Raw genomic sequence first — 21,877 nt, forward strand, 5'->3', positions numbered from 1 at the left:
TTTGTCAGTTGTGGGGTTTGAACTCTGGACCTGAGTGCTGTCCCTGAGCTCTTAAGCTCAAGGCTAGTGCTCTACCACTTGAGCCACCACTTGCTGATTATTTTCTTTAAATATATAAGAATTTCTGTTTGTGGTGAAAAAATGCTGGATTACCACAACCAAGTATTCCTGATTCATGCAACAGAGAAATTGATCTGTATACAAAACTAATACTTAAAACCTGAAAGTCTTATCTCAGAGAAAGAAATGCAAAAATGTCACTGACATAACTCAAGAATATCATGAAGTGTATAGCTGCTAGGGAAAGAATGTGAGAAAATATTTATGACCAGGGATTAGTCATAGCTCAAAAATATGTTGCCCAAAGCACAGAATTTTTTTTTTTGGAAGTCTTCATACTTGAGCTCAGGGCCAAGGTTGTGTCTCTACGTTCTTTTCCTCAAAGTCAGAGCTCTACAACTTTGAGCTATAGCTCCAAGCCCAGTTTTTGAAGGTTAATTAGAGAGAGTCTTACTTTTATGCTTGGGCTGGCTTCAAACCATGATCCTCACTCAGCTCTTAGGCTTGTGAGTAGCTAGAATTAAAGGCAGGAGCCCCAGTGCCTGATATATATAAAGTATATATCATTAATATTAAAATATTTTCTTTTGCATAGCATTCCTACCAAAATGAAAATACATTCTTACCAAATGAAAATACTCGAGAGCATTGGAAAATCAACATATCAATGAAAGAGATATGCACACAGCATTTAGAGTTCATTGTATATTTCACAGTATAAGAAGTAATGACTGATTAAATGAAAGAGGAGACAGGACAGCTGAAAATCAGGTGTTAAAAGGGGGAAAAAGACCGGGCACTGTGGCTCATCCCTGTAATCCTAGCTACTTAGGAGGCTGAGATTTAAAGACAGCAGTTCAAAGCCAGCTCAGGCACTAAAAACTGTGAGACTCTTATCTCCAGTTAACCTCTAGAGAACCAGAAGTGGTGCTGTGGTTCAAAGGATAGGGCAGTAGCCTTGAGCTGAAAAGCAGAGGGACAACGTCCAAGCCCTGGGTTCAAGCCTTATGACTGACAAAAAAAATGGGGGGAGGGATCAATGAAGTAGAAGTAGGAAAGTAACCTACAGTTACAAGCATCACTTCCTGGTGGGGAGAAGAAACCAAAGCCATGACCAAAGAGGTCAGCCCTACTGAAACTAGGCACAGAGTATAAGCCTGTAGTTCTCACACGTGTGAAATCTAGTGTAAGAGAGTAAGAGCTCTCATGTAGCAGAGAATGACATCTCTCTTGATTCTACTTATATCTTGGAGAGACTGAACCAAGTGTCTTCTTGTTTATGTCCAAAAGGCAAATAATCCAATTAATAAGTAGAAAAATCAACATGTAATTTTCATATGATGACATACAAATGGCATAGAAATACAGGTAAAATGTTCCATGTGTTTACTGTTACATGATCTTAAAATGAATATGAGCAAATTATTCTTTAAATTCAACATTATTCATATGATTTAATTTTATTTTATGTTCTGATTGGAATTGAGATTGAACTTTGTGTGCAATTTATCTAAATTGTTCTAATACATAAAAGAAAGCCAAACTTATTGCTTGTCATTGTAAGGTTTCTGAGACAAATATGCCAGCAATGAAATGTTAAACTTTTGATATTAAATTGCACAAGAAGTGTCCAAAACAACTACCCACTTTTTAAAAATCTGCAAACGGCCAGTAAAAATGCTGCCATTTGTGAGACAGATTCAACAAAGTGAATACTCAGCGGGTCTCATTAACAATCATCATTTCCTCCTTTCCTGAGACTGAACACACTGCAGAGAGCCATGATGACTGAAGGAAAAGCTTCACGAGCAAAGATTATCCTGAGGGAGAGAGCCGGTGAATGCAGTAAACCAGATTCCTCCAGAACTTTTTATTCTTAACGGGTAATTAATCCCTTAGATAATTATGATTACTGCATTTTTCATTGGGGAAAAGGCAATGTTTAGCATTTGATGCTTTCTGTGTAATTTCTTATTGAATCTCAAGAGAAATGGAGACCTATTTTGGATATTTAATGAATCAAAACTTTTATTATTATCTGTAAAACACAGTCCACAAAGGTCTTTCAGCAAGAGAAATATCTACAAAAACTAACCCCTTTTACATTCTGAATATGTAATGAATTATATCCACTTACCTTATTCAGACTGACAACCTTACTAAAGTGAAATGTTAGCATCTTTTAAGTTAATCTATACAAAAGATATTCAAACTAAGAGGGATTAAAGTGTATACTTCATTTAAGAGCTTGAGTTAATTGAAGATTTTCAGGCACATACCAAAAGATAGTTGAATGATTTCACTCATTAATTTTATAGTAACAAATATTTATTTAATACCAATTACTGGATACATATTTCAAGTAACATATTCCAGAATATGTTTTTAAATTGTTTGCTTTAAAAAGTGAAAAAACTATGCTAAAATTAGTCTGGAATTATTATAAATCTGTAATTATATTATTCTATTAATACATCTCAGGAAAACAGTCCAATCACTAAGTGTTTAAACTTTTCATTGAATTTGAAGATTATAAAAATTTTAACCATAGATAATGCAATAATTCAATGTAATTAAAAATATGAAAATCTGTACAGAAAGCACATCAAGAAACCTATATACATGATATACATATACACACTACATATATTATATATATGTATAATTTATATAGTGCTATTATATTATACATCTTGTACATATACCATAAATATATTTGCCATTAATATCATTGATACCTTTATAAATTATTAATATATTTATACTTAAACATTATTCAGTAACTCACAGTCATTTAGTTCATTTCAGAAGTGTTCAGACTTCTCTTTATAAGTATTTTGTTTCTCTTTCTCTCTTTGTTTCTCATTTTTCTTGCTAAGAGTTGAATGAGCAGTATCCAGTTTTCTAACAGTGCATATCTTATACATTTAGGGACATACCCTTGAGTGATACTTCATTTCAGTTACTCAAAAATTTACAATGGTCAGTTTGCAAACTTTTCACAGGCATCCTTATGATGAAACAAGGAAACATCAGTTTTGCAAAACCTCAGGTCACTGGAGACCCGAAAAGGAAGTTTTTGGAACTAAGACCCAACAGAGGAGACACCTTACCCTGCGTTCATCCAAAAATGTGTTTCCCTCTCCTTTTCACTTCAGAAAACATCATACTTGTAGTTAATATTATGAGTCTTAAATCATTTAATTTTAAATAATATAGCATAAAGTGCAATTATTATTATAATAATATAACCAGCAGGTCAAATACTAAATATTTTAAATTAACTTTTCTATATTGTATTATTTCTAGGTTTTGTCTTATCACCTAAAGAGATATTGGTGGCACAACTGTGTTATAATGAATACAATATTAACTCCCTTAATATTTCTTTATTCTTAATATCCTTTAAAATTTATCTTAGTGTGACCAAATTGGAAAAGGCTTAGTCATATCACTTATTGTGATGACAAAAGTAACCTAGACACAGATTTTGGGTAATCACTAATTTTGGGGAAAATACACAAGCTAGAATGACCAGTAAAAGTCCCATCTCCAGTTACCTTATTTCGGCTTGCTGATATTGGAAAACCAGTGAGTATATATTAGTCTCAGATTCCAGAAGACAGTTTCACCTTGAATCTGTTTTTTTTTTCAGGATTACTAATACTTATCAAATAATATGAACTCAGACCTAGCGTGGAATTTGCTGTTTAGGGGAATGTTGGTAATTATTTGCCACTCAATATCTACATCTTTGTATTCTAAGGTAATAGTCTGATATCTATTGATTTTGTTTGCATAATTATTCAGGAAAAAGTAGGTAAAATGTCTTTATAGATACTAGACAAAGTTATCCTTTATTTCTTGTTTTTCTATATTTTTTATTGTAATTAATAGAAGGGTTACATTATATTTACCAGATAGAAGGTGCATTACTTCACATACATTGATTGATACCCTTTCTCATGTCTTGGTCTCCATTTCCCTACCCCCACCCCACTCCTCATCTTGTTTTCCTCCCTTCCCTACCCAACTTCAAATAACCAAATACACATATATACAATATATCAGATAACCAGGTGAAATACTGTAACAATATGAAATAACCAAGGGACAGCAAAAGAGATGAGAGATAACAGTACATTAAGGACAACAATCACTCATTATATGGCTTTTGTTTCTATATCCTGGTGGTCCTTTCATTTAGCATCATTCTATATGGCCTGATGTATCTAGGTTTTGTTCCATTGTAAATCTCTACTAGGAGAGCCCAAAGTTTCCACTGATTATGACAAATTAGGGAAACCATTGAGCCTATGTTCCTTTGAGTTTAGCTTACTTCACTTAATATGATTTTTTTCTAAGTCTTTCCATTTGTTATCCTTTATTTCTGTAATTTGCCTAAAAGCTTGAACCCAATGAAATAGTTAATTTAATCTGAAATCTTAATGCTAACCTAAGATTTTTGTTTTTATTATGTTCTAAGTAAATACATAAGTTAATATTACAAAAATATGGATCCAATTAGGGATAAGGTGAAAATTTCCAAGTAAGTTTATTTTACTTCACTTGAAGCTCTCTCCAATGAGTGTAAAAATTGTTTCTGGGTGCCAGGAGTTTGGCCAAGTGGTAGAGTGCTTGCCTAGCACGCTCTAAGACCCGGGTTAATTTCCTCTGTACCACATATATAGAAAAGTTGGAATTGGTGTGGTGGCTCAGATGGTAGAATTAAAGCTTTGAGAAAGCCCAAGGACAGTTTTCAGGCCATGAGTTCAAGTCACAGGACCAGCAATAATATTGTCTCTGGACTATATTAAAATCTGTTGCTTTCTGACATTTTAAAATTATTTTAGCTCTGTAGTTTTTGAGTATTTTGGTTTGTTTAAAATTATAATGGATGGTTTTACTTTGTTTAGTACTTTTATTAGTGATTAGTTGAAGGCAATCAGAGAAAAATTTCTTTGAACTTTAGCTGCCACAGATGGAAGGATGAAATAATTAAATTCAATAATTACATGAGTCAAACTACAATAAAAATGAGATGATAATAGTTGATAAATCCCTCATTAAACAAATAATCTACAGAATTTTTTGGTATTTTTATATGAAAGTAATTTTATATTTATATGTTCAAACTTAAATTGATTTAATCACAATTTCCATTAGATATAAAATGTGTGAATTCATACATTTTGTGTTTACAAAGTTATTCAAAAGTTGTAAAAACAAAATAAAGTTTAAAAGCATTACATTTGTATAAAGTACTTATTATTTGAGTTTTTAGGATTTGTAGTTGTTTTGGGTAAGCTTCTAATCAAGTAACAAATGATTATGGAACATTAGAATCTACCATTCACTACTGTACATGTTAAAATCATTACACAAGCTTGGTGCCAGTGGCTTATGCCAAAATCCTAGAGAAGCCTGAGATCTGATGATTGCAGTTCAACACAAGCCTGGGCATAAAAGTCCACCTGAGACTTCCATCTCCAAATAACTATTCAGAATCCAGAAGTCTCTAAATGGTAGAGTGCTAAAATGCTCAGGGACAATGCCCAAGTTGTCTGAGTTCAAGAGGCACAACTGGCCCCAAATGTTAGGTGTCGGGGTTTTTAGCACTCTTTGCCTCCTGATCAGCGGGAAGGGCAAAGAGAACACGCCCCAACTAAGAGACTGAGAAAGGATAGGGCTGTCTGGCCGCCTTCACCCAGCCCTCCCTTCTCCAGAGGGAAGACACAGATGTGCCAGGGAGAATGTCACAGCAGACTCTTTTAATGGAAAAAACCAGGGGCTAAAGTAAGATGCAGGAATCTATTTACATAGAAGTAGGCAGGACAGGGGGAGGTAGGTGAGGTCAGAGAGGGCGGAGGGGCCAATCCATGGGTTCCAGGTAGCCTTATTTTACATCACAAACCATAGCCAAACCTCCCAACCAGGAGACAGGCAAGTTGGATCTCCAAAACCAGGAAGTGAGCACTGGGCCATGAGGTAGGCCTTTTACCCTTAATGTGACGTGCCCCACAGTTAGGTTACACTAAATTTATCAAACTTTGTATTTAATATTTCATTAGAGTTAATGTAGCATACAACTTTAATGAAGTTTTGAAAAAATTCTTTTTGAATGTGTAGCAAGAGTTGGCATGAAACAGACATACTATGTTGGGTATACAAAATATTTTATATACTTAATCTGGAACCACTTTTGTAATTTAATCTGTGAACACTTTCTAATATAATTTATTTATATTTTTATTAAAAACAAAGGCCTGATATGTGAACTAACCTAGAGAACACCAGAGTCAAGTTCATAAAAGTAACTGTCTTTTATCTCCATATCTTGTTTCACTGAAAGGTCTTCACAGGCCGTCATTTCCTATAGTAAAGCCTTCTTCTGCACCCTAGCCAGGGACCTGACTGAGGCATTTCTTGAGCAAGTGTCACTCTACAGGAATATGTCCATGGAATAGTTACTGATATATTTTTCTCTTTGCATTACAATGTTGGCACATATATTCTTAAACTTTTGAAGTACCATATTTAGTTCTCATAAAGCAGCTAGTCAACCTTCATTGTGAATCTTCTTGAGGGTTCTTATTCTTGTTCTTAGTTTCTCAGCTCATGTCTCATCTTTAACTGTCATTCATAAAACAATAGGGCGTTTTGAGATATAGTACATTCAATGATTTCTCAACCTCCTCAGCATGTGACCTGCTTCAGCAAATACATCCTTATGTGTCTGTCTTTCTGTCTGTCTATCATTATCTATTGGGTTAAAAGCATTGGTTAGAAAAAATGAGATGTGTGAGAAGACACTACTAAAAATGTCTATGATTTCTCTTGGAGAAATCAAGTCTCTGCCACTGTCATCTCAGTTCTTTCTCTGTACACACCATGTGGAGCTCGTAGGCAATTATACTTGGCTCTCCTTTGGAATATGTTCACTATTTAATCGCTGTGCCAGTCCTAAGCCTGGGCATTGTTCTTAGTTTTTTGGGAGTCTTTGTTTGTTTGTTGTTCCTGCTGGCATTCTGCCACTTGAGCCACATCTCCATTTCTGGTCTGTTAGTGTGTAACTAACTCATGGACTATACTGCTCAGGAGAGCTATGAATCACAATTCCCAGATCTTGATCTCTTGAGTATGTAGAATTAATGGCATGAATCAACAGTTCCTGGTTGGAAGCAATTCTTAAATATTGAAAATGAAATGCATACATTTCTTGACTAAGAAATCCTTAGTTCAATGTATAATGGAGCTTGGCCTCAGTAGGAATTCGTTGATGAAGAAATTTGACCTGAGAATGGATTTTGCACTTGCAAAACCTTTCTCTGGCTTGACTTAGTTTAGAGAAGCTACAGAAAGTTGTCAGAATTTCAAAATATTCAAACCTTTATGGACAAACCAAAGATCATTATTATTTCTCACATTGAGAAAGTGGCTAATGCCAATAGAGAGCACTTACAAAATCATTCTGGAACATATGGTCATAATGAAGTTGAGGATATTCTCAAAACACTTAAAGGAGAATTCCACCTTTGCTCTGCCTCCATCACTACAACTTTAGCCTCTATGAGGTCAAATAATGGGATGGTTGTTACTTTGGAGGTTAGTTTTGGAGTGATTCCATTTTTTGAGTTGTTGGTATATTTTAGATATGAGGCCTTTGTCGGTTGTTTGGTTGGTGAAGATCTTCTCCCACTCTGTAGGCTTCCTGATTAGTTTACTAGCTATGTCCTTTCCCATACAAAAGCTCTGCAGTTCAATGCAGTCCCACTTATCCAGCCTTTCTCTGATTTGTTGTGATCCTTGGTCCTTATTAAGAAAGTTTCGACCTGTGCCAAGGAGGCCTAGTGTATCTCCTATTCCTTTCTATAAAGTTTTCAGTGTGTCAGCTTTTACCTCCAGGTCTTTGATCCATTTGGAGTTAATTCTACTGCAAGGTGACAAAGAAGGATCCAACTTTAGTTTTCTGCAGGTGCTTAACCAATTCTGCCAGCACAACTTGTTGAAGAGGCTGTCTTTCTTCCATTCTATTTTTTTGGCTCCCTTGTCAAAGATTAGGTGGCCATAGGTCTGTGGTTTAATATCTGGGTTCTCAGTTCTATTCCATTGGTCTTCAGGCCTGTTCCTGTGCCAGTACCAAGCTGTTTTGATAATTATAGCTCTGTAATAGAGTCTAAAGTTTGGAATTGAAATTCCTCCTGCGCTGTTCTTTCTGCTAAGAAGTGTTTTTGCTATATGGGGTCTTTTATTATTCCATATGAAATTTTGGATTGCCTCTTCTATTTCTTTAAAGAATGACATTGGGATATTGATGGGTATTGCATTGAATTTGTAGATAGCTCTTGGCAAGATTGTCATTTTCACAATGTTGATTCTTCCAATCCAGGAGCATGGGAGGTTTTTCCATTTCCTTAGTTCTGCTTTAATTTCCTTTTTTAGGGTTTTAAAGTTTTTGTCAAAAAGGTCCTTTACATTCTTAGTTAAGCTAATTCCTAGGTACTTTATTTTCTTTGAGGCTATTGTGAAAGGAGTTTCTTTCCTGATTATTGCCTCGTTCCTCTCACTGTTGGCATAAAGGAAGGCAGTTGATTTTTGAGGGTTGATTTTATAGCCTGCTACTCTTCCAAAGTTTTGAATCAGCTCAAGGAGCTTGGGAGTAGAGTCTATTGGATTCTTTAAATACAGAATCATGTCATCTGCAAAGAGGGATAGTTTTATTTCCTCTTTCCCTACTTGGATCCCCTTTATGCTTGCTTCTTGCCTTATTGCACTGGCTAGGAATTCTAGTAGTATATTAAAGAGGAGTGGAGAGAGTGGGCATCCTTGTCTCATTCCTGATTTTAGAGGGAATGGCTTTAGCTTTTCACCATTAAGTGTAATACTAGCAGTAGGTTTCTCATACACAGCCTTTATTACATCGAGGAATGTTCCATGGATTCCTAGTTTCTCCAGAGCTTTTAACATAAAGGGGTGTTGGATCTTGTCAAATGCCTTTTCCACGTCTATTGAGACAATCATGTGATTTTTGTCCTTGCTCCTGTTGATGTGTTGAATTATATTAATTGATTTGCGTATGTTGAACCAGCTTTGCCTCCCTGTGATGAATCCAGTTTGATCATAGTGTATAATTTTTTTGATGAGTTGCTGTAGACGGTTGAAAGAGAGTCTTCTCTGAAGAAGAAACAAAAATGGCCTATAGACACATGAAGAAATGCTCAACATCTCTGGTCATAAAAGAAATGCAAATCAAAACAACTCTAAGATTCCACCTCACTCCAGTTAAAATGACCAGGAACAGGAAAATGAATAACAACAGATGCTGGAGGGGATGTTGCCAGGAGGGATCACTACTACACTGTTGGTGGGAGTGCAAACTCGTTCAACCACTATGGAAAGCAGTGTGGCAGTGCCTCAAAAGGCTAAACATATAACTCCCCTATGACCCAGCAATTCCACTACTTGGCATTTACCCAACCATCCAGAATCTAGGGCATACTAAATCCACTAGCACAACAATGTTCATTGCAGCACTATTCACCATAGCAAAGATATGGAACCAACCTAGATGCCCCTCAGTTGATGAGTGGATCAACAAGTTGTGGTATTTGTACACAATGGAATTCTATGCTGCTGTCAGAAAGAATGACATCGCCCCATTTGTTAGGAAATGGAAAGACTTAGAAGAAATCATATTAAGTGAAGTAAGCCAGACTCAAAGGAACTTAAGCTCAATGGTTTCCCTCATTCATCATAATCAGTAGAAACCTTGGGCTCTACTAGCAGATATCTGCAATAGAGCAAAACCTTGATACATAAGGCCATATAATGTGAAGCTAATTGAAAGGATCCCCAGGATATTGAAACAAAAGCCATATAATGAATGATTGTTGTCCTTAATATACTGTGTTGTCTCTCATCTCCTTTGCTGTCCCTTGGTTATCTCATATTGGTATAGTATCTCACTTTGTTATCTGATATATTGAATTTATTTGTATTTGGATATTTGAAATTTGATAGGGAAAGGGGGAAAACCAAGACGGGTGCGGGGTGGGGGGGGGGAAATGGCTACCAAGACATGTGAAAGGGTATCAATGTATGTGAATTAATGCACCTTCTATCTGGCAAATATCATGTAACCTTTTTACTAATTACAATAAAAAAAGATGTAAAAAAAAGAGGTCAAATAATTCTATGAACACACTTTATTACTCATTAAACTACAGATATACATAAGAAGCTTGAAAGTTGTAGATACCTCTAAACTGGTGAATAGGGATAGAATTTTGCATGTTTAATAATAGAGACCATTGAGAGAGAGAAGGGAAAAGGCACAAGGAGAGGAAACAAAGAAACAACAACAACAACAACAATAACAACAAAAAACCCACACAACAGCCAGAACAATTTTGGCAGCTTTATGAAATTCCTTTACATCTCCACATTATAAGACTAAGCCCTGTCAAAAGGCACCAAAAAATAGTAAATGCTGTAAATGCAGTTACTGTTCTTCAATCCTTATCAAGACATTGATGAACATTTCCTCAAGGACAACAGTGACCAAAGTTTTCAGAGAACTAGGATGAAGTTCTAAAGAGTAACTGACACACCTATATGAATGAAGTACCAAAGGCCATTTTGGTCTCTGTATCTCCCATCACAGAGTAGAAGCCATAGGTAACATGACTGTGTGCAACAAGTCTACACATTTCCTTAGCCAATGGGATTAATTTTTGCTTTATTTTATATTCATGGATAACAGTGTCCTTCCAAATTTTGGACCATATTGGGAGGTGATAAAAATGGTGCCTTTCTATGATAGTGTTGCAAATTTTGAGGTTGTCTTTGACTCTCATGTACATATGAATCATTGATATAACATACTTATAAAAGGTAAATCAAAGAGACTGCTAATCTACAGAAACAAAATAGGCTTTTCTGTGAATAAGAAAGCAAGAATTCATAGCAGTGAGAATGGGCAAGCATCCAATTTAGAACTCCCGGATTCTACACTTCAGAGCTAATCAAGGATTTAAACCACGGATGTGGCCAAGGAGGTGCATACAATAGCAAGTTGGAAATAAAGCTGTTTCATCTGTAGTCAGAGTGAGAAACTGCTAGAAAGTTATCATTCTAAATGCTTTGGACCACAGAAATATCCCACCGTTCAACTCTGATCTCAGTCCATTGCAAATTTCTGGCTCTGCAAATTTTCTTATGTCCTATGGAACAAAATCCCAATTGAATCATGAGGAAAAAGCTACAGTTCAAGGTGCAAGAGTCAAATTAAAACAAATACCACCATGCAGACAAAAAAAGCTGACATATATATATATATATATATACATGTATGCATGTATGTATATATGTACTTTTCTCTGGTCTGCTGTTGGGCTTGAGCTTTGGGCCTAGGCACTGTTCCTGACCTCTTCAGCACAAAGATAGCACTCTACCACTTGAGCTATAGCTCCACTTCCTATTTTATGGTATGTAATTAGCTAATTGGAGATAAAAATCACTTGGACTTTCATACCTTGGCTGGTTTGAATCAGGATCCTTAGATCTCAGCCTCCTAACTAGTTAAGATTACAGATTTGAGCTACCAGCACCCAGCTATTATTATTTTTAATCTGAAAATTCAGCTTTCACACTTATTAATTTTTCAGAAAGACAGTTTTGAAAAATAAAACACCAAAATCGAAAGATAAATTAAAATGAAGGAAATAAAAAATAGTGCCTTTAACACCAGAAGCTAGAGCTCCCAAAGTAGAACTCAGTGCTTTTACTCAAGATTGTTAAAGAGCAAAAGGGAAATGGTTATACTGTCTGTTATATGGCTATCTTCTCTTGTGGGTGTATCTGGAGGAAATGAGGCACATGAAATAGAGCTCTAAAATTCTGGACTTCCTCCATTTAGTCCACTAGCCCATGGAAATAGAACTGCTGCAAACATTGCATTCAGAAGACATGCAGGGAATTCTGAAGGTAAGGAGGTGGGAAGATAGCAGTTATCTCACCAACACCATAAATAAGGAGGTGTCCTTTATCCTTTCTGACCTGAGTCTTCCTATAAAAACTCAAAGAAACTGTTTAGGAACATCATAAACTTTAAAAGAAGGATTAACAGTGAATCCAGAAAAGGTGCCTATGAAAGAAAGACATTCTCTTATTTCCCTCATCTCTCCAATTGAAAGTCATTTTCTGACTGCTAGGCTCAGGGCAAATAAGACCCTAGATTTAATAAAGAACTAAACAAAGTAAAATTGCAAACAAGGAGTTTAAGAGAAAGAAAGAAAGCAAGAGAGAGAGAGAGAGACAGAGAGAGAGAAAGAGGGAGAGAGAAAGAGGGAGGGAGGGAGGGAGGGAGAGAGAGAGAGAGAGAGAGAGAGAGAGAGAGAGAGAGAGAGAGAGAGAGAGAGAGGGAGAGGGAGGCATGTGGACAAATTTTCAGTTTTTTAAGGTGTAGGAGGAATTTTATGCTGTTAGTGGGATGAAATGAGGGACTAAGACTGGGCAGATTATTTTTTTGATAATTTTTTATTGTAATTAATAAAAGGGTTACATGATATTTGTCAGATAGAAGGTGCATTAATTCACATACATTCATTCCCTTTCACATGTCTTGGTCCCCATTACTCTCCCCCCCAACCCCCCATCTTGTTTTCCCCACTTCCCTATCCAATTTCAAATAACCAAATACAAATACATACCATATATCAGATAACAAAGTGAGATACTGTAACAATATGAGATAACCAAGGGACAGCAAGAGAGCTGAGAGATAACATAATACTTAAGGACAACAATCATTCATTGTATGGCTTTTGTTTCTATATTCTAGAGGTCCTTTCAATTAGCTTCATACTATATGGCCTTATATATCAAAGTTTTGCTCTATTGCAAATCTGTGCTAGGAGAACCCAAGGTTTCTACTGATTATGACAAATGAGGGAAACCATTGAGCCTAAGTTCCTTTGAGTCTGGCTTACTTCACTTAATATGATTTCTTCTAAGTCTTTCCATTTCCTAACAAATGGGGCGATGTCTTTTTTTCTGACAGCAGCATAGAATTCCATTGTGTGCAAATACCACAACTTGTTGATCCACTCATCAACTGAGGGGCATCTAGGTTGGTTCCTTGTCTTTGCTATGGTAAATAGTGCTGCAATGAATATTGTTGTGCTAGTGGATTTAGTATGCCCTAGATTCTGGATGGTTGGGTAAATGCCAAGTAGTGGAATTGCTGGGTCATAGGGGAGCTCTATGTTTAGTCTTTTGAGGAACTGCCATACTGCTTTCCATAGTGGTTGAACGAGTTTGCACTCCCACCAACAGTGTAGTAGTGATCCCTCCTGGCCACATGCCCTCCAGCATCTGTTGTTATTCGTTTTCCTGTTCCTGGTCATTCTAACTGGAGTGAGGTGGAATCTTAGAGTTGTTTTGATTTGCATTTCTTTTATGACCAGAGATGTTGAGCATTTCTTCATGTGTCTATAGGCCATTTTTGTTTCTTGTTCAGAGAAGACTCTCTTTAAGCCTTTGGCCCATTTTTTAATGGGATGGTTGTTACTTTGGAGATTAGTTTTGGAGTGATTCAATTTTTTGATCTGTTGATATATTTTAGATATGAGGCCTTTGTCCATTGTAGGGTTGTTGAAGATCTTCTCCCACTCTGTAGGCTTCCTAATTAATTTACTAGCTATGTCCTTTGCCATACAAAAGCTCTGCAGTTTAATGCAGTCCCACTTATCCAGCCTTTCTCTGATTTGTTGTGATTTTTGGTCCTTATTAAGAAAGTTTCGACCTGTGCCAAGGAGGCCTAGCGTATTTCCTATTCCTTTTTGTAAAGTTTTCAATGTGTCAGCTTTTACCTCGAGGTCTTTGTTCCATTTGGAGTTAATTCTAGTGCAAGGTGACAAAGAAATGAGGGACTAAGACTGGGCAGATTATTTTTTGGAAAAAAAATCTGCACATGTACATTACCATTCCATGGTTTTAACTAATATACATATACACATATTTACATAAATATACGTACATAAGACTTAAGTGGAATTTTACTGAGTAAGCATTAAAGGAATCCTGAAGTTCCACAGGACAGGTGCCTCTGTTCGGTTAGAACTGGTCTGAAGTTTTTTTGTTTTTTAAGGGAGAATGTTTTCAAAGTGACCATTGATTACACAGGGAAAGCAACAACAATAGGTGGTACTTGAAAAGAAGTAATACACAGAGGTGTTTCCTAGAGTGTGACTGGAGAGTGTGTTTGTGTGTGTGTGTGGAGGGGGGGGTTCCAGCATTCCTTCCCCATACTAAATTGCTTCCATATAAGCCTGAAACAACTATTGTCAGCTAGGTTGAGATATGCTCTTCTAGTCATCATGAGCGCTCCTCTCTGGACTGTGAATATATTTTACAGCTTGTTTGATAGAGAAGAACCTGTCCAGGAAGAGGACTGGCAACTCGACATTACTCACACCATACTTTTTCAGGGGCCTAAAGATTTGGGGGGGTTTTGTTGACATCTTTCTTAATGACGATTGGGTCATCAGGCATTTGTATTCAAATTGTGTCTCCAGTTACTCTTCAACTCAGCAGTTTCACTTTCAAATCATACTATGACTGCCGGTTATCACTTTAATGGACTCGAGGAATGAAAGTCTTGCTGGGTTTTATATTTTGTTCATAGCTTCATTCCTAATTTTTTTTATAGTTTTTAATCATGAAAATTTTCTGAGTTTTTCAAATGTTCTTCCTTTTCCTCTACTGCTTGATCATCCTGTGTGACCCAGTATATGCAGTCACATGGTTTGTAATAAGGAGGTGATGGAAGTGAATGTGAAAAAAAGAATCTGCGAAGACTCATAGGGAGATGAAAAAGAGTAATGACTCTGTAAACTAAAACTGAATAGATGAAGGAATAATAATATTCTATGTACAGAATATTTGGTAGAGGCTAATCTAGAAAATTGTTCTAGGAGAAATATTTTCTATGAACTATATTTAGTTTTTTCAAATTGAAGGTCCTCAGCTTCATACACAGAAACAGACCAGCTTAGTCATTGTGACAAGATTTTTGATTCAACAGTTTGCAATCGGAGAGTCTGCTATATTCTCCAAAGACAGAGTGGATGATGAGAAAGGCAGGAGTAAGGCAATGAGGCCATTGTCCCCAGACCTTATCCCTCAGAGACCCAGGTGGCAATGAAGAGATAATCCAATCACACACAACTTTATTAAGACATAACACTAGAAAAAGGCTAATTAGTTTAAGAATGGAACATTTCCAAAAGGGCAGTTGTCCTCACAATGGGAAAGAGGGTTTTGCAGACCTAACATTCACCACCTTTGACTTCAAAGTAAGCAATGTATTTTAACAGCAAAGAAACGTGACTTGGTTGTATTTGAAACAGTCACACATTACCTTACACAAAGGCCATCCTTTATAAAAGTGGGATCAAAATGTAAAAATTCTTTTACAATATGTAATAGGTAAGTTGCATTCATTTCCTTGGATTATTTTATTAAAGTCTATTTTTTGTTTTCATAGATCTTGTTTTACTTATTTGTGATTTTGATAGTCCTGGGGCTTGAACTCAGGGCTTAAGCATGGTCTCTAAGCCCTTTTTGCTGAAGTCTAGCACTGTGCCACATGAGCCACAACGCCACTTCCACCATTTTCTGTTTATGTGGTTCAGAGGAATGACCCCAGGGCATCCTGTATCCTAGGCCAGCACTCTGGCACTAAGACTCACGTCCAGTCCTTAAGCCTAATTTTAATCTTAAAGCCATTGATGAAAATTCTTCCAGCCACTTTCATTTAGGCAACAAACCTTGTGAATTTGAAACATGTACTTGGCATATAAAATAATGTTTACCATTTTATGATAGGAATAATGCATAAGATTGTGGGATGTTTTTCAATCGTGGTTGAATATTTCTTAAAAATTTTATTAATATTATTATATTATATTATATTAATTTTATTAATATCCCAAATAATATTTCCTACTGAAACTTCTCTATGAAATCTGTTTCATTTCCATCTGAAATATAGACTCCATCTCCCCACTGCTGAGCTGGAATTCTGGCTTCTTCCAACTGCGCAAGTGACTGGAATATAAAAGTAAAAACAGTATTTCTTTCAGAGTGCACTAGTTTTGAATGAAAGAAATAAAATGACTAATACAGTGTCTTGAATGTAAGAGATGTTTCTTGCAGTTCCACTAGTTAGAGCTAATAAAGCTCCTCCACAGCTTTGTTTGTTACTGCTGAGGCAGTGTAGAAAGGATCTAATGGAAAAAAATGTTTTCCTATTAGAAAACTAAAGTTTTTATGTAAGAAACTGGAGTTTCCATGTAAGAGCAGCTGAGGTAAAATTAAATGCTAATGGAAAGATTAGATTGAATTCAGGAAAAGATTCAATAATGATGTTTCTAAGAAACATTCCTTAATATGAAAGATATGAAATGGATTTAAATTTTTATTTTACTACCATTTTTATTGAACATGTACTTTTCTATTTAAAAAATTATTGTCAGGGTGATATATAGAGAGGGGGGTTACAGTTACATTCATAAGGTAATGGGTACATTACTTCTCAAATCTTATTCCATGTTTTTCTCCCACTATCCTTCCCCCAAACTCCTCCCAAGTTGTAAGGTTCTTTTCCAAAATATGACCTGAAAAAAACTATACATACCTACAGAAATGTAAACAAAAAGAGCCCAAAAATTTAGGACAGTTTTTCCTTTCTATAATATCTGTTGATTTTAGTCTACTAGTATAAAGTATGCTATTTGCATTCCTTTCAGTGTTTCTATACATGCTCTCCTTTTGCGATCAAGAAAAGGTTACACCAGGGCAGGACGATGGTTACAGGATAGGGGTCAGGAGTTTGGCCTAGCGGTAGAGTGCTTGCTTAGTATGCATGAAGACCTGGGTTCATTTCCTTGATACCACATACCTAGAAAAAGTCTGTAATCCTAGCTACTCAGGAGGCTGAGATCTGAGGAACAAGGTTCAAATGCAGCCTGGGCACAAAAGGACCTGAGACTTTTATCTTCAATTAACCTCTAGAAAATGGGAAGTGGGCTTGTCTCAAGGGTAGGGGGGAGCCTTGAGCTGAAGAGCTCAGGGACAATGCCCAGGCCCAGGGATAGGGTGGTAGCCTTGAGCTGAAGAGCTCAGGAACAGCACCCAGGACTAGATCAAGCCCCATGACACCCCCCCACCAAAAAAAGCTGGAAGTGGTGATGTGGCTCAAGTGTTAGAGCACTAGCCTTGAGAAAACCCAAGACAGAGCTCAGGCCCTAGGTTCAAGCCCTGGGCCTGGCAAAAAAAGGTTATAGGATAAAAAAAAAAAACAAGGCTGAAATGATAATGGCAACATTGATAAATATAATCATCATAAAACAGTGTTTCCTAAACATACAGATACCTATTTTTAGTGAGAAAACATTGATTTCTCATTTCTCAAGGTGATTTACTCGAATGTATGTTACTACTGCTCTTATTATTATTCCAAATATTTAGAAATAAGAAAAATTAAGCCAAAATGAGTGTCCCACTTCTATAATCCTAGCTACACAAAAGGAACAAGGTGAAGATCCAGGTTTGGAGACAGACAAGACAAACCCATTAACCAGGTAACAACCTGAAGTTAAGGTGTAGCTCAAGAAGTACAGTGCCAGGCTCTGAGTTCAAGCCAGAGTACTGACACTATCTATCATCTATCTATCTATCTGTCTATCTATCTATCTATCTATCTATCTATCTATCTATCCATCCATCTATCTTTCTAATATATATTACATGTCTTATAATTTCTATGCAATTACTATTATTCGTATATTATTATATAGAATAAAGTATATAATGTATACTGTATATTCTGTATATATTATAGGTGTCATATAATATGTAATTTTTTTGGGGAGCAGGGGTTTGAACTCTGGCCTGGGAACTGTCCCTGATCAATTCAGCTTAAGGCTAGCACCCTCCCCCTGGTCCTGGGTGCTGTCCCTGAACTCTTCAGCTCAAGGCTACCACCCTACCCTTGAGCCATAGCCCCACTTTGCATTTTCTACTGATTAAATGGAGATAAGAGTCTTGGCTTTTTATTGCCCAGGCTGGTTTGAACCTTGATCCTCAGATCTCAGCCTCCTGAGTAGCTGGGATTGCAGGAATGAGCCATAGCGCCTGGTTATATAATTTTTAATAATATACAATAACACTAGATACTTGAGATATACAGTATATGGCTATATACTATGTTAATTAAAATATATGTATTATAATACACATTATCATTTATATATAATTATATATTTTATATTATATAATCTCCAAATATTATTATGTAATACATTCAATATGCATATACATATGTTAAGTGGAAAAATAAATCCAATTGTGTAGTCTTTCATTCAGAACAGGGGCTCTTCATCTTGCCAGTACTCAGTCACATATGTGAGAACCATGCCCCTGCAATGGTATCTTCCTAGTTACTACAATAGAAAGTTGAGTGAGAATAAGAAGTCTTGATTTATTTTGTCCTGTGAGTGTATTTATTTTCTTAACAGCAAAATTAAAATGCCGGTCATATATTAAAATGTATCCAAGTCTTGCTATAATTTTTAAGGAAGACGTGAGACTGAAAATAGTGTGCAATTTTTTATCTATAGAATACATATGGACTAGAATACCTGAAACTTATCTGACATTACACTTCCTTAAGATTAGGTAAGTCAGAAACTGAGATCATATATTTTACCTTATAATAACAATGGTGCTATTTAAATCACAGTGAACAATAATAAACTATAAATTTTATGTAGATTTCCTGTTTAAATCAACAGATCATGTTTGTGTTACTTAAATTCAGTTTTAAAATTTTATGGTTGGTTTTCCAAAGGAATAATTTATGGAAGGAAAAAAACTTGTACGTCAGCCCTCATATATGTATGTGTGTATATGTCAATTTATTTCTTTGTATTTTCTTCTCTCTATCAAGATACTATGTAAAAATTTGAGAGGATATAAAATGAGAAAATTAGTTACAAAGTACACAGGGGGCCAAGAGTTTGGTCTAGTGGTAGAGTTCTTGCCTAGCATGCACGAAGATCCAGCTTCGATTCCTTCGATACATAGAAAAAAAGCCAGAAATGGTACTGTGGCTCAAGTGGTAGAACTCTAGCCTGGAGAAAGCCCAAGAACAGTGCCTATGCCCTGAGTTCAAGGCCCAGCACTGGCAAAAAGAAAAAAAAAGAAAAAAAATCTATGGTACACAAAAGTAAAGTAAATTTGATATTTTGGCTGGTGTTCATACTGAGCTTGATGTAAATTCTCTTCAATTCAAATTATATTCTCTTTTCAGTTACCTAACTTTGTAAAATTCTTAAGATTTCTAAAGTTGCCTTCAAGGACTAAAATTCAGAGTCACTAGAGTTGTAGATTATTAGTGGACTTAATACAGGTACAAGCATATTTCTAGTAAATCTTTTCTACAATTCTCATTCTGATCTTCTAGTATGGCTGAAAAATGTTAGATACTTTTAATTTGGAGACAAATAATATTGTTCACAGTTTTTTTTCAGTGTGTAAGTCTCTATCCAAAGAAGGTAAGTGGCCCACATTTCTGGAAATGTGCAATCCAGGAATACTGTATGAACTGGAATAACTATCTGAGTATCAGGTCTGGAAATGCATTAAACAAAATATGAATTACAGCAAAATTACAAATGTCAATTGAAGCAACTGATTATAATTATAGAGCATCATTTCTCATTTTAGATTGTCATGGAAAACCAGGAACAGCACTTGTGCTATGCCTAGACTAAACTATTTAACAGAATTGGCTCTTAGTTGGTGCTGTTAATTGCCCTGTTTTTTTTTAACACACACACACACACACACACACACACACACACCTCACTGTGAGTAAAAATAATATATTTTAAGATGATTTTCTCTTTTGAATATTGTAGGAATTTAGGATATTGAATCTGAAATGTAATATGAAACTATAAAAGAGTCTAATAAATACAACTGAATATTTATGCTGTATCAGTCAACTGGACATCAATGGTGCATCCCATTTTGCACTTTAATCCACAAAATCAAAATCACTTGTACATCTTGGAATTGCCTTGTTTGTAGATGGAGTCTACAGGAAATAATTCCCCTTGGCAGAATCATACATCATTGGTAGAATTCATTTTACTTGGCTTTTCCGATGTTCACCATTTTCAAGGATTTCTTTTTGTGGTCTTTTTGATCATCTATCTCATTATTCTGATGGGAAACAGTCTAATTATCCTAATAACCAATGTTGAACCTGCCCTTCAGTCCCCCATGTACTTTTTCCTTGGAAACTTTTCCTTCTCAGAAATATGTTATGTGTCAGTTGTCATCCCTAGGTTATTACGAGACCTCTGTAAACAAGATAGAAGCATCTCCTTGATGGCCTGTGCTACACAAATGTATTTCTTTTTAATTTTGGGAGTTACTGAGTGTTTCATTCTAACTGCCATGGCTTATGACAGATACGTTGCCATTTGCAACCCACTGCTCTACCCTCTCATCATGAACAACAGAATGTGCCTCCAACTGGCCTTGGGCTCTTGGATCAGTGGAGTTCCAGTACACATGGGTTTTACCCACTGGATATTCTCTCTACCTTTCTGTGGACATAAGCAGTTGAATCACTTTTTCTGTGACATCCCTCCAGTTCTGGCTCTTGTATGTGGGAACACTTTCACGATTGAGATGGTGATTTATGTCATTGCTCTCATAGTTGTCACTATTCCTTTTATGCTGATACTTGCCTCTTATCTGAAAATAATCTTAACCATTGTGAAGCTGCCTTCAGCCAGTGGAAGAGCCAAGGCCTTCTCCACCTGTTCTTCCCACCTCATGGTTGTGGCTTTATTCTTTGGGTCAGGTACCATAACTTACCTGCGACCCAAGTCCAGTCATTCTGCAAGAACAGACAAATTCCTTTCTCTCTTTTATACCGTTGTGACACCCATGTTTAATCCCATGATATATTGTTTGCGAAACAAAGAAGTGATGGTGGCGTTGAAAAAATTCCTTCTGAAGTGGATTGTGTTATAATTCAACACCCATGACTTTGTTTTCTTGTCACAGTCCCCATAAATTAACTTTGTTTCTTTGAGAATATTTTCATCTGAATATATTTCTTATGTGAAAATGAGAACGCAGCTTTGTTTAGTTTGTTTTTAGTGTGGAGAATCAAACCCAGAGGCCCGCAAATGCCAAAAAAAAAGTTCTTCCACAGAGCCACATGTAACTTAGTCCCTGAACACTTGTGTTGCTTTCTAATATTAGATTAATTCTGAATATTAATAAGTTATTATGGATATAAGGTAATACTTTATAAAACTGATGAAACTTTCATATCAGAAATAGCACAGCATATTCTTAAAATATCTCTGTTGGTATTCAGTTATTTATTTATAATTATTTAGTTATTTCATTTTACTTTTTTGTTTTGCTGTATTGGGATTTGAACTCATGCTCTTGCACTTGATGCAAAACCTCTCCCCAAGGTCATTTATCTTTACTTCTCAAGAAAACTTAAAAAATACATATGATTTAATTGACTTATCTTCATAACTTACAAAATCGTATATTCAATTGATATTTTGAAATGAAATAAGTAAAAGATAATTGTTAGTCATTATTATTTTCATATTTAGTAGTTTCTTTTTTTATAAGCTGTAAAAGTATAAAAATGATCCAGTATCAGTATTTAGTGTTATACATAACAAAATTATACCTATTCTTATTAAATTAA

General features: G+C 35.8%; 1 protein-coding gene across 2 annotated transcripts; it reads left to right on the top strand.

The window, feature by feature from the left end:
- Positions 1–18,444: 18,444 nt before the first annotated feature.
- Positions 18,445–21,174, top strand: LOC150052744 (olfactory receptor 10AG1-like). 2 transcript variants are annotated; one of them, XM_090348815.1, is made up of 2 exons: positions 18,445–18,471; positions 20,251–21,174. In XM_090348815.1, the coding sequence occupies exons 1-2, from the start codon at positions 18,445–18,447 to the stop codon at positions 21,172–21,174; spliced, it is 951 nt and encodes a 316-aa protein (XP_090204941.1). The 2 variants fall into 2 exon arrangements, with proteins under 2 accessions (XP_090204941.1, XP_090204940.1); XM_090348814.1 differs by lacking the exon at positions 18,445–18,471 and having other exon boundaries at positions 20,218–21,174.
- The last annotated feature ends 703 nt before the right edge of the window (positions 21,175–21,877 follow it).

This window comes from Megascapheus bottae, chromosome 16 (assembly GCF_031878675.1).
Source record: "Megascapheus bottae isolate mThoBot1 chromosome 16, mThoBot2.hap1, whole genome shotgun sequence".
Taxonomy (NCBI): Eukaryota; Metazoa; Chordata; class Mammalia; order Rodentia; family Geomyidae; genus Megascapheus; species Megascapheus bottae.